This window comes from Ostrinia furnacalis, unplaced genomic scaffold (assembly GCF_004193835.3).
Source record: "Ostrinia furnacalis isolate ACB-3 unplaced genomic scaffold, ASM419383v2 OfSCF1780, whole genome shotgun sequence".
NCBI classification, from domain to species: Eukaryota; Metazoa; Arthropoda; class Insecta; order Lepidoptera; family Crambidae; genus Ostrinia; species Ostrinia furnacalis.
Genome location: NW_021132019.1, coordinates 297,644 through 311,479, shown reverse-complemented (window position 1 = coordinate 311,479; position 13,836 = coordinate 297,644). Strand labels below are relative to the sequence as shown.

The following is a 13,836-nucleotide window of genomic DNA, read 5'->3' as shown; positions in this document are numbered from 1 at the left end:
AATATGTCGAATTTTAATGTACAAACAGCACAATCTAGCTTCGGCATTTTTATGTAGTGGTAATGTAATAAAGTTCTATTTTGCATCTAAAATTTATAGTCTGAGGTGCTGTCGACTTACTACTCTTTCAAATTATGTAAATCATTTCAGTGACAGGCATGCCGTCTGGGCATCGACCGTGGTTCTTTGTCCATACAAATAATAAGTTCAAGTCAAGCCCCAAAACCGATAACACAGACTGCATCAATGCCTAGTATAGTATTAGGAAGAAGTCAATAACCATTTTGCGTCGTGGTGTTGGTGTGTGACAAAAACAATAAGACCCTGTTTGTCAGGAATCGATTCAGTTCTGGTTTTACTTGTTTGATATTCACTGGTAAGTAATTAATTAAAATCCAGTTTTTTCTTATCAACATATTTCATATTAGTTGAGAAATTGTACATTATTTACATACATAATTAAACTAATTTAAATAGCCAACCACTAGTGTTAAGATTCAAACGGAATTTAAATCTTTTATTTATCTGGTTTCCATCTTCACAATAGAATTTCTACATAATTAGATCTCTGTACCTTCTGGAAGGTTAATTTTAGATTCCACTCTGAGATCTCTTTGCACGCCAAAATGCAATTTAATTTATTAGGTATTGATTGGCATAGAGCCAGGTACGGGGATTTCAACAGAGGATATCATGGTACATTCCACTGTCTATTTCCAACAAAGAACATGGATCAACATCCGGAAAATGTACGGCTGACGTGAAACGGTGCGATGATTTAAATAGAGATGTCTACCAATTATGAAATTAAATCTGGGGGCACGGCAGTGCCCCCACCAAGTCGAGCAAAAAAGCGGCACGGCCGTACCATCCTTTTCTCGAAGCAATTCAGGCCATTTTCGACCGCCTGTAACTTCGTTGTGGATAAAACTAGAAGGCTGAATTTTCATTAGCTATGCACGCATTGTAAAGACACGGTATATTTATAATTTCATTCAATTTGAACCAGTAGTTTAAGAATTATAACGGGTCAAAGTTACTTAATTTTGTCACTCACTGACTGACTCACTGACTCACCGATCATCAAAACTCTAAGGCACTTCTAGCAGACCTAGAACCTTCAAATTTGGAATATAAGTAGTGTTTGGTGTATGAATCAAGGAAAAACTAAAATATTTGGGGGCACGGTAGTGCAACCGCCAAGTCGAGTAAAATTTTTCAATTCTGGTCCAGTTTTCTAGATACATAACTGCTGTCTACAAAATACAAAAAGAAATGATATTTGGGGGCACGGTAGTGCAACCGCCAAGTCGAGTAAAATTTTTCAATTTCGGTCCAGTTTTCTAGATACATAACTGCTGTCTACAAAATACAAAAAGAAATGAGATCCCATCAAAAACAATACTTGTCAAAAAAACCAAGTCTCGCAACTCAGTTGTTCTACGGTAAAAAGTTGTGAGATCCATGTAATACCAAGTCCAGGCCAGGAAATCTTTAACGTTTTACATAAATATATTGACTTGGCCATCGCATGAAAACACGTATAAATTAAATTATTTAGTGCGATGGCCAAGTCAATAATTTATGTAAAACGTTAAAGATTTCCTGGCCTGGACTTGGTATTATATGGATCTCACAACTTTTTACCGTAGAACAACTGAGTTGCGAGACTTGGTTTTTTTGACAAGTATTGTTTTTGATGGGATATATCATACACACACACACACATGAATACAAGACCCAAGATCGTGAAGTATACAATAAATGGATACAAGTTCTAAAATACAGCCTTGCGGCACTTCCAAGGACGTAATTAGAGTACATGGAATACATAGAGCGTTTACGTTGCCTTGACTACATTAATTAAATGTGAAACTTTTCTTCTTTTGACAAATACTGTTACAAAAGTTTATTTTGGTACAGAATTATAAATGCCTTTTATGTAAATGAAAAAGGCGCCATATTCGGCAAACTAAATTCAGAGCGTGAGCAGCTTCACCATTATAAAAGTTTAAATTTTTAGGTCGAAGGCAAAGTTCCATTATCAAAATCAAAAATATTTTATTCAGTTTAGACCACAAGTGGCACTAATATGAACGTCAAAAACGTCGTAAAATACCTAATGTAATAACTTTCATCTTAAAAACAACTAGTTAGTAGCTCAAAAGTAGTAAGTAGTACGTAGTTTGTTATGCTAATGTTTAGCATTTACTTCTACAGTTTAGCAGCTAAACTGAAGCATTGACCTTGATCATTAATGTCAAAAATTAAAGTTTTTGAAGTTCACAGGTGAAACTATTCTTAGATGATAAGGTGTACATAGGTTTTATTATGTCATTTTACAGGCTAATGTCTCCTGAAAGTGCACAGGTAGTCTACACTTCTACCGTATACATTTTTAAAGATTACCTGAGTCTGGATTCTGGAAGGTTTTGTACAACTGTGTACGTCAAAATAATAAGCCTTAAGAAACCTATACGTAGTTTATAAAAACATCGTAATTCTGGTTAGGAAAGTTATTTATATAATGGGTCATTAGCCCACGCAGCGTGCAGCCTCTGCCTATGGCATTCTGCTCGGCATGGTTGTGGAGCATGGGTTATGTTGTGCAACGAGCTCCGACAACTCGAGTTCAATCTACGGAACCGGTTGGGTCCGGTCCTTCCTCCGCCGGTAGGGCTGATACGGTTCACTTTCACAATTTTATTGCGCGACCACTGCTTCCGTAGTTTGAATGAGATGGTATTCAAATATTTCGCTTGAATTAGATCGTGAAAGCTGAACAACGATTCTGAGAAATTTCGTAAACAGATTTACTTGTAGTTAGAACATGAGTGTATTTGTTTATGCCTGCAATAAAACAGCGTCAACTGACGTCCATTACACAACCACGGCAACTTCTGCAACTGAAGTCTACTGTACGGCATGTCTGCCGCACCTGCCTGGCTGTCAAACGTTGTTTTTTTTTTGCTTTTAAAAGTAATTAAGTTGTCCGCAATAACTCGTTGTCGTGGAACAGTGTTGTCCCGACACTTTAATTGAACTTTTGCTATTTAAAACATTATTTCTGAATTGTAAAAATGTTGTTTTCGTCTTAATTCCTACATCGATAAACGTTAAACAAGTTTTCACAAAGCAATCATCATTCGGGATCGGAATAGACCAGTTTTTACTAAGATTATCCTGCTTTCGCCTCCGAGATTTATTTTACCATGTAGTACCCCTGTACGACAACCCAATCCGCACACAATATTCAGCGTAGTAGTAGTAAAAAACAAAAGAGCGGGCAACCCCACCCCTACCACGCTGTGGGCTCGGTGTCCGAGCGGTCTCATTCCTTTGTGCGCACGCGCAACGACCGCACGCAGTATAAGAAAAATGCTTAAGTGACGTCACCAGGACGTTTTTACCGACAAAAAACGTAATTATTTTAAGTTGTGCAGTGTAGTGACGAGAATTAGACCCAACACAGTAGAATTAAACACAAAAATTGATTAAATCGGAAATAATTCCAACAAAAGATTTTTTTGCTTTAATGGCTTCATTGGTTGCCCATTAAGACTCTCCTAAGTTTTCGACTTCGACGGAGTTGTGCTTAAGTGGTGGGGGCCCCCGAAAGCGGCGTTTTTTCGGTTTTCCGGTTATACCGCGTAAAGGACTTACCCTATCGAAAAGTGGTCTTCCTGACGGTTAAAGGGCACTTAATCCTACATTGAATAAGACCAAATTCATATGTTTTGGACAAACCGTTCTCGCGCTAAAGTTCGGCAAAGTAGAAAATATACGTATAATTAATGACCCTCTCCACGTCCAATGGCTTGTTACTACATGCTTCCAAGCCTTGTAAAGGGTCGCCTTACGTATATTTTCTACTTTGCCGAACATTAGCTCGAGAACGGTTTGTCCAAAACATATGAATTTGGTCTTATTCAATGCAGGATTAAGTGCCCTTCAACCGTCATGAAGACCACTTTTTGATAGGGTAAGTCCTTTACGCGGTATAACCGGAAAACCGAAAAAATGCCTCTTTTCGGGGGCCCCCACCACTTAAGCACAACTCCGTCGAAGTCGAAAACTTAGGAGAGTCTTAATGGGCAACCAATGAAGCCATTAAAACAATAAAATCTTATGTAGGAATTATTTCCGATTTAAAAGCTAATTCTACTGGACTATATGTAGTGCGAACTGACTATGTCATGATAACCAGTTTGTTTGTGTCACACACACTTATTACTCGTACAACTAACTTGACAGTCTCAGGAACATTCAAAATGTGTTGTAGGTACCTATTTCAAAAGCAATAGGAATTAAACGAATAGTGACTGCTTGCTGCATTGCTTCTTTAACAATAACAAATGTGAAGGCATATATTAGGTACTCGTAGGTACACACTGTACTACTTTTACTAGGCTATTATGTTGTGAATGTCATTCATATGCATGTCACATCACTAACAAAACTGCGTAGGCATACTTTTTGGCATATTACCGTTAAATAAAGTTGAAGCACTTGATTTGTGCTGTTACCAGTAGTACTACAATCTGTTCTGCTTCCTGCAAAGACTGCATGTAACGTAAAATTCTTTAGAATTTAGTTTCATGTCATTGTCAGATTTGTATGGTGTATAATGAAGAGCGGTATTACGTAACGTGTAATAAGTACATAATTATGTAACACAGCATTAGCCCTCGTCATCTGAAGATGCCAGTGACAAAGTCCAACCATGAATCGTAATAAAATACGTCATGTGAGACTGTCTGCTGCCCTTGTCACGTCCAATCAGTGACATCAAATATTTTGTTAGTAGGCGCGTTGGTACTTGAATTTATTATACTAGATACTACATTGGCTTAAATAGGAAACTATTGACTGCCCAAAACGCAACCATTGTTCTTTTGACAATTAATGGAATAGGATATTTCATTATTTAAGGATGGTCAAATCCACATCAGTCGTTAGCAGTTTTCTTGATGCTGGATCAACATGTTGAGTTCGTGACATTGTTATTCTAAATAAGTGCCTGGCTAATATTCTAAACCTACTGAACGTAAGGTATTTCTGTCATTTAATGTTTATGGCTGGCCTTTACACTGCCAAGTTCCGTGCAGCAATTCCTTGGAACTACATGCATTAACGACTTTCTTCTAGGCAAAAACAACGGGTTGTTCAGCAACTGCTTTCCTGTTTCAATTAACTGTCAAGTTGATGTGAGAAATAGGAATATTCGTCTTAGGTCACTACTACCAAATTTTAATACTTAAACTTACCTTCTGAAAAAATTTCTGGTGATAATAAAACATTTGGACAGTACTAAATTATGAATACGATTGTTTAGCATGCGAAATGTGTGATTCTAATGCCCCAAAAATAGGCCTCCGAAACATCATGGTAATGACATAAGTAATTGATGAAACCCAACTCGTCAACGCCCGTTGATTGCATATCTCTGTTCCGTTTTCAGCAGCTCGTCGGAATGAGACAGAAAATTTTCAATAGAGATTCGGATCCCTCTGAATATGGGGGCAAAGAACGATTACATGCAACCCTATTTTAAACCTACGCCGGCAAATGAGCGGGTGTCGGGAACTAGGTCACAACTCTTGGAGGGTCGGAATTGGGCCGAGCCCTGAGAGGGACGGAGGGCTACCTTTGTACTGGCTGACTTTGGTCGTGTTTACGCTGTTTTGAACGTAGATAACGACTAAGATTAAGTAAGGTTAGTATGTGGATAATTGCACGAGCAGGATAAAATATATTTTTTTAAAGAAAAAGTACATCTTGCTTTGTCATGGCAAAGTAAGGAAAACAAAAGACGCGAGAGAAAAACGTTTATCTGAGTAAAGTCAGTCATTGACCTTCACTCTGATAGAAACCTTATCGAATATCAGATAAAAACTGTACTATTATTAGTAATTATTAATAGCAACAAAACAATTACTGATTATCAGTTATTACTTTGGTTATTATTACCAAAGTTTTATCATTGTATTCGTGGTGTCATTCACATAGCTGGCAGTCGGACATTTTTGGAAATTGAATACCTCCTAATCAGTTATTATTGCCACAGTATATATATGAGCTAAAGCAGTACGGAAGCTTAGCCCTTTCGGCGAGTTAAATACCTACACTTCAACTGAGTGTTAGGGTTGGCACTCTTAATCTTTATAAAATTAATAAGGTTCTTACTTACTTATTTATTAAAACGTTTATTTAGGTTTTTTAATTATCAAATACTTAATGGAATAAATTAATTGACTAAGTAGTTAACAAAAAAATAAAACGTTAATTAGGTTCTATAATGATCCAATACATAATCGAATAAATTGATTAAGTACTGTATTAGAGGCCGGTAGAAGATCTATTCTCATAAAATAAAATACCGGATATGTTTCACATACCTATTGCCTCATTTTAAATACAGTTCATCACTTAGTACAAAAGCGCGCGGAGCAAATTACTTTATCAAATAGAACACATCCATTTTTAAAAAGCGTAATTACGTAATTTAAAAAGAACTATTACAAAATCAGATGTAAGCACTTTATTTAAAAAGTAATATTTAATCATTTTTACAATTCAGAATTATTCCGAAGTTTAAAAAATGAAAGTTCTGGTTTTGTAGATGCTGAGTTCAAGCAGCCGTATACTACGCAATACACTCGTGGGCATGTTTTTAAAAATACAGCGGACAGTGCATGCAATAATATTATTATTAAAAACACAACGCGCGCGACACCCGCGACGGATGGACTGCGAGGTTCGCTTAGAGCTCGTGTAAAGCGTGCGTCTGTGTGCGTGAGTCTGATTTCGAGCGTTTGTATGAAGCTTCCGTACTGTTTAATTTATCTACTGTGTTATTGCTCTACCACATACGACTGGGTATGGGACTGGGTTACCTCCGCCATATCGAATAACAATTGATCGAAAATCGAAAATCAAAATATCGAACTTGATTAATAGTAAAATCACAGAATAATAATAAGTAGGTCTATGAGTTTAATAATAACAAAAGAAAACAATACAAACGTCGAAATCCAGCAGCTATCAACGAGTGCATTACCTTTATATTATTTTGAACTTGATCACGACGTCAGTCACCGTGGTGCTGTGTTGTTGACCAGTGGAAAAGTCAATTGTGTCACGTAAAAAAGTTAACTTTGAGGTCACACAACGCCAAATGTCGCAACGAAACGATTTCGTAACCGCTAAATTTAGTTGTAACAAGCGTGATATGCGTTCGAATTGCTTTAATCAACCTGTTTAAAAATGATAATTGTGTGATTGTTTACACCCATATTTTTAAACATGTTATTAAGATTTAGTACATAGGGGACGAATTTTTAAGAGGTGACTTTGATTTAACTTCGGACAAATAGGTACCAATAGATACCAGTCTAACTGGCCTGTTGTAGATTTCGATTGGGATTTGGGACATTTTTAATTAATCATTTATCAACGAGACCATCTTATGATTGAGATCACGCCTATGCGCTGTTATATTCTAGCCTGAGTTTTGTTTTTGTGATATAATACGGCTAAAGCTATGTATGCTAAAGTATGCATGTGGCTAATGTAACCTAAGTTAGGTTCTTGTGTAAAAAAGTGGCAAAAAGCATTCAAGAAAGGCGCTAGAAGTTTGTGTAACACCGCCTCTCATTCACAAGGGAGATCGTCTCAATCCCCGTTTTTTACCATGAAGTTCTTGGAGTCTGCGTAAAAGTAGCGGAAAACTTTCTTTAAGAATTATATCAAATGTCTCGAGAACTTGGAACTTGGAATCCACGGCTGCGTTTGATTCTGAGCGTAACGTCGTACATTCTTTACATTACTTATTTTATTCCTTACTTCTGTGAGAAAAATGCTGTAGAAACTTGCATACTGGTTGTTGAATACACATATTAATGCACTAAAAAACTTCATAAATCAAAAGAAATGTAGGTACAATTTTATTTAATGATGCAATCAAACGCTTCGATTTTGAAAATAATTAGTACATTCATCAAACTACACTTCCCTATTTCTTGATTGCGCTGTTTGAATCAGACAAATGGTTTGACTATCAAACATTTTTCATTGAGTTTTCTCAAACTCCAGACGTTGTCTCGGTTCCCATTCCCATGTTCCCCAACCGCACAAAACAGTCGAGACCTCGATCGATCGGTCCTCATCTAAGGGCGAGTCTTTCATAGATTATCCGGCTTCTGTCGCCTCACTCGCGCTAATTCACCGCGACTGCAAAATTAACGTCTTTCCTGAAGAATTCAGAAGAATTCACGAACAAATTTTCTCTAATTGTATGCCAGCACTGCCCCGTAATTGTCTACAAAGCTTCTTATTTTGTTTTGAATACCGGTTCGGTTGGTAATTTACCGCGAAATAATTTACTTTTTGTAAAACTTACTTTAGTTTTTAGAAAAGTGTCATTCTAATTAAAGTTAGCTAATCGATTAGATTTTTTATGAGATTAGCTTTGTGGTGACTTAATTTTTTGGAAACATTTGTTCCTACATTGATGTCCATTTCTCGATTGTGAAATTATTGTTTCTTGTCTTTCTCTTCGTACACAGTGACTTCGTAATGGCAATGATAATAATTCTAGATTGAACTTGTAAAAAAGCTATTGTGTCTATTGAAGTTTTGACTAATAATGTAAGAGGTTTATAATTTATGTGATTCGTTTACCCTTCTTTTTGTTTACTCGTAGGAAAGTTGGTAGCCGAAATTATGGTTGTAGAAATAGAAAATACTTTGATGCTTATTTCCGTCGACTTTATTAGACGAAAAGACAACAAAACAAAATGTGAAGCAGCCATGATAACTCACCAACATAAACACCAACAAAGAACGGAAGTGTGTGAGTGAGCGCGTGCGTTGACCGCTAGGAATGCACCGCACGCGCAGCGCACAGCTGTTCCCTGTTCCGCTAACGTCGCAGCGAAAGCTTCGGTTACTAGTAACTCAATCGATATTTTAATTTGACTAACATCAGAAGTAATTAGATTCCAAAAACAGATAGAAGTAGCTATTTAGGTAGGTCTATTTAGAATAGATTTGGTCTCAAAAAAGCTAATCAACAGCAAATTAAAATGAACGTAAAAGAAAGCTGGCATTATTTCTCGTATCGAACTCGATCTCGGCGTCTGAGGGCCTGATGGCCTGACGAACCGGTTAAGTTGTAAATTTAACTTTGCTACTCGAACAAGTTGCTCGGCAACATTGTTATTGGATCTCATGCATGTGTTTTGCCATTAACGTAACTTCGAGAATGATCTGATAAATTAACAAATTCTACTTTTACTATTAGCTGCTATTAGTGATGATGACGTTACATTAATTTAGTAGATTAGTTAAGATTATTCAGATTTTTAAGGAATACTCCTTAAAAATCTGAATATGGATCACCAGTAAGCACTGATGGAGATGGTGTGTTAAATATTATGATTTTGACTACAATTTCAACAGCAGCAGGATACTAGGGTATATGTCCCATCTTTTGATGGGTAGAATTCCGTAATTCCATTTTATTATAAGTTATTTTGAATATTTTCTCGACTTACACGAATGTAATGGAAAAAACCGACCAAGAAAAATCAGTCCTCTTATTTTATGCGGTGTGATAAAAATGTTAAACTTGGCACTACACACAATTCGGCTGATTGGTCGGTGATGACTGATGAAGGTCATATTTTAGTTATTTTAACCGGATTCACACATGATGAAAGTGAATGTGTTTATTTATTTATTTATAGCATACGGACCAGTAGCACTACGAACCAATGGTCGTTTTACTCGTAAAAAGGTCTCTGGGATTTTTTTATTTGAAAATGTAGCCTTATCTCTGGCGCTAAGCCTAGTTCATATTGAATTGATACAGTTTACACTGATTGTTGTCTTGTTGTCTGCAATATCCAGTAACTCACTTATATCTAGCCTGCTATTTAGTCAGAGATCATCATCACGGAAATAGTAATAGAAGTTGTAAATACTCGTAGCATCAGCATAATACCTATTTTCCTTTCTTAGCTCGAACACGAGTATTAATATGTCTTTTATCTTTTCTAATTTCCCATGGCCTTGAGCTAATTCCTCGTGCTGGCTGACTGCAGATAGGGGCGGTGTGCTTAAGCGTTTTATCGCAGTCATAAGGAAGCTCCGAGGAAAGCCTTAGGTGGCGTGCCGCAAGAAATCCAGCATGATAAAGATGTTATGAATCGTATTCGTGTTGGAATTTTAGCAAAGTTCTTGAGTTTACTGAACATGACCAAGGTTACTAATATGGAGCCAATACCTATTCGGTTAAAGCAAAATCGATTTTGTTNCGCGTTACAACCTCCCCCTCTGACCAAGACATAGCGCCCTCGCGTCAAGGTCAGCAAACGATGCCTTGGGTCTACCACGCCTATGCCTCTGACTGAGCCGTTTCGGCGGCCCATCGCCTACGGACGGGGTCAGCTGTGGGACGCGATACCCTTCTGCGAGTTCCTCCGACCGGTACGCGGTAATCGCGGCGTCCCTAGCATGACGAAATCGGTTTCGTCGATATAAATCGCCAGCGGTATAATAGCGCGCGGAATGAATATGACGTACTTCGTCAGCGAGGTTGATGACGTCAATTACATTATGGAACCCCTTGTAGGGCCCTCTCCTCCCCCTAGACGGAACGTCGGATGGCAGCATGTCACGTGACTCTGGGTACTCGATTTGGTTCTTACTAAAAGAAGCTAAATCAACATTGGCACAACATGGATGAAGTGGGTTTCCGGGAGCCTCCCCCTGCATTGAACCTGCCCCGGGGCAATAAACATCGGGAGGCGATATCGTAGGGGGTTTCGGGTCGCTCCGACCGTTAACACGTTGAGTGCCGCGGGCTCCGTGCACTATACAGGTACTCAGCTGCCCCTGGAGTACCCGGTCTGCTGCTTCTACCTTCATCAGCTCTGCCTTGCCGGTGGTAGATAATTCGAAGCTGGTGATGAACGGATGCCAACGCCGCGGCCCATCGTTGAAACACCAGCTGCTCTGCGATAAGTCCAGCAGGATACCAGCTTTGGTAATAAAATCTCTACCTAATAGGGTTCTTGTTCGCGCGTGTGGTAGCACCAAGAACGCGGTAGGTATTATACGACCTTTCAAGGTGACATTGACCTCTCCTTCGAGCGTCGTCTGTAGGTGTTGCGATCCATTTGCAAGCCCTACGATACGTTTGGACTCCCTAAATGTAACACCTGCCTCGCGTAACATATTATACAGCACGGGGCTTGCGATAGAGTGTGTGGCCCCCGTGTCAATAATCGCCACTCCCGTTCGGTTTACGACCTGAATTTCTATCAGCGGCCTTGGATCGTCATCGCTGTCTATGACATAGGCCGTACTAAAGTCCGATTTACTCGTACTACTCGAACTGGGTGCACCTTTACAATTATCGCCCTTTGATCTAACTACTCCCAGCTGACCGCATCCGTAACAACGTAGGACATTACTATCACCCGACTCAAGTGTAGTTACGTCACTTTTAATTTCTTTATTGCGGCAGTTATCTTTAGTATGGCCGAAAAGTTTGCAGTAACTACACCTGGGTCGAACGCGCCTTTTCCCCTCACTATCCCTATACTTCGCATTTAAAACTCGCGGGTTATTCATCGACATGGATTCACTACACGAATCGAGAAAAACTTCATCACGACATTCACGACTAAATGAATTCGGGGGGTCGTTTACGGCATGCGACGGGTTAACACTCGGGCCCGCCCGCGGTCGATCGGCATCGCGCAGTTGGTGGGTTAACGGGGCTCGCGCTATTGTTATTATCAACGCGAGAACTCACCTCTGCCAGCGACTCTTCCACCAACCTGACTTTACATATCAGCTGTTCCAGCCCGTCCACAGCGTCACGAGGCACTCGTTTTCTTATTCTACGATCTAAAAGTCCATAAACAATGTCTAGCTTCATTGCTTCGGGCACTACGTACGGTAACTTTGATAATAAGGCGCGCACTTTGTTCACAAACACATCGGCTCGTTCGTCACTTTGTTCGGCGGAAAATATGTCGCGAAATATTTTATACGCGGGTCGCGGCACGCCGAACATCCCTCGAAGTCGCTGTAGGGCTCCGGTCCATGACGTCACCGACGACTTCACGCCTTGCCACCACACGGCGGCCTCGCCGACCAGCAGCATCGGTAGCCCACGCAGGGCGTGCTCCTCACTGACGTTGGTGCACTCGCGGTACACTTCGATGGCATCAATGAATGCTTCGAGCTCGTCCGAGTTCTTTGACCTTCCGTCGAAGCGCGCTGTGCACTTCGCGAAGTTACCCGGGCGCTGTGGGTAACCTGGCGTGTCGGGTTGTGGTGATGATGAGTGCGAATGTTGGCCTCTGTAACCAGTCAGGATGCTCTCTATCAGCGTGCGGCTGGATTCCGCTTGACTCCTGGTGATGCTGGAGACAAGGCGAGCGCTGTGGGTAACCTGGCGTGTCGGGTTGTGGTGATGATGAGTGCGAATGTTGGCCTCTGTAACCAGTCAGGATGCTCTCTATCAGCGTACGGCTGGATTCCGCTTGGCTCCTGGTGATGCTGGAGACAAGTTTCTGGAGCATTTCCTCCGACATGGTGACGTTCGGTGAGGACACCACTGTCCGGTTCACTTCGGTGTCAGTGTAGTCTGCGTCCGAGTTCGATCCCTCGTTTCTCGCGGTCTTCGCGGCATTCCTCTTCGGTGGCATGTTGAGACGATAGAAAGTGGGTTCTTCAAGTAAATGTCGAAAGGCTTTCGTTGTTTACACTTGTGTTGAATGTGCCCCGCAAGTTGGGCGTCACTGTAATACTTGTTAAGTTGGTCTCGGGGTCGTGAAATAAGTTCGTAGGCACAATTCGATCATCAACAAGTATATTGTCAATTTAACACAACGAAATGTACATGAAACTTGGTTTATATCAGTCAAAACAATATCTAAACACCAAAATACTGGGAGAGTAAAATAGCGCGCGTCGCGGCCATGGGCGGACTGGCAATAATGTCGAATTTAGAAAAGACGCCGGCGACCGTTGGTGAGAGGGCGCCGGGCAGAGCGCGCGAGCCCGTGAGTTGTAAAATAAAGCCCGCCAAATTCGAATGCGAGCGTTAACCACAGAGGTCGCGTTACAATACTTAAGTGCTTTTGTATTAATTAAGTAATCTCTTCAAAACATTTTAAAATAACTTTCATAATATTCACTGCGTCGAAGTTTCTATGCAAATAACATCAACATTAAAAGCTTTAAACTAATATTTTCGTTGCTAAAATAACTTTAATAATGTTATATTAATCTTGGAAAACATTCCAAGATAAGTACTAATATTATAAAGCTGAAGAGTTTGTTTGTTTGTTTGTTTGAACGCGCTAATCTCAGGAACTACTGGTCCGATTTGAAAATTTATTATTGTGCTAATGTATAGAGGAAGGCTTTAGGCTACATAACATCACCCTACAGCCAATAGGGGCAGAGCAGTAAAGAAAAATGTTGCAAAAATGGGAAATATTTTTTAAACTAATTTCACGCGTACGAAGTCACGGGCACAGCTAGTCTTATAATAAAAGGTTATTTTAATAACATTTTCAACCAATTACTTGCGAACTGACTCTGCAAACGCTGTTTGTTTTCCAAATTACTTTAAAGAAATTAATTTATTTAAACGTTATGAACTTATGAAGATGGCTGAAATCTAAACAAAGAGGCAGCTTTTATTACTCAGCTAAAAACATTTCAATCCAATTTAAATTTATTTAATTTACTCAGGGTAAAAATTAGGATAGTTTTCATCCCGGTTTTTGAAAGGGGATTAAAGATTGTGAT

At 39.6% G+C, this 13,836-nt stretch overlaps 1 protein-coding gene across 1 annotated transcript; it reads right to left on the bottom strand.

Moving 5' to 3' along the window:
- Nucleotides 1-10,626: 10,626 nt before the first annotated feature.
- LOC114353683 (activity-regulated cytoskeleton associated protein 2-like) lies at nt 10,627-13,023 on the bottom strand. The gene is made up of 2 exons (XM_028305754.1): nt 12,470-13,023; nt 10,627-12,333 (listed from the first exon to the last, which is right to left on the bottom strand). The coding sequence occupies exons 1-2, from the start codon at nt 12,723-12,725 to the stop codon at nt 11,732-11,734; spliced, it is 858 nt and encodes a 285-aa protein (XP_028161555.1). The 5' UTR covers nt 12,726-13,023; the 3' UTR covers nt 10,627-11,731.
- Nucleotides 13,024-13,836: the final 813 nt, after the last annotated feature.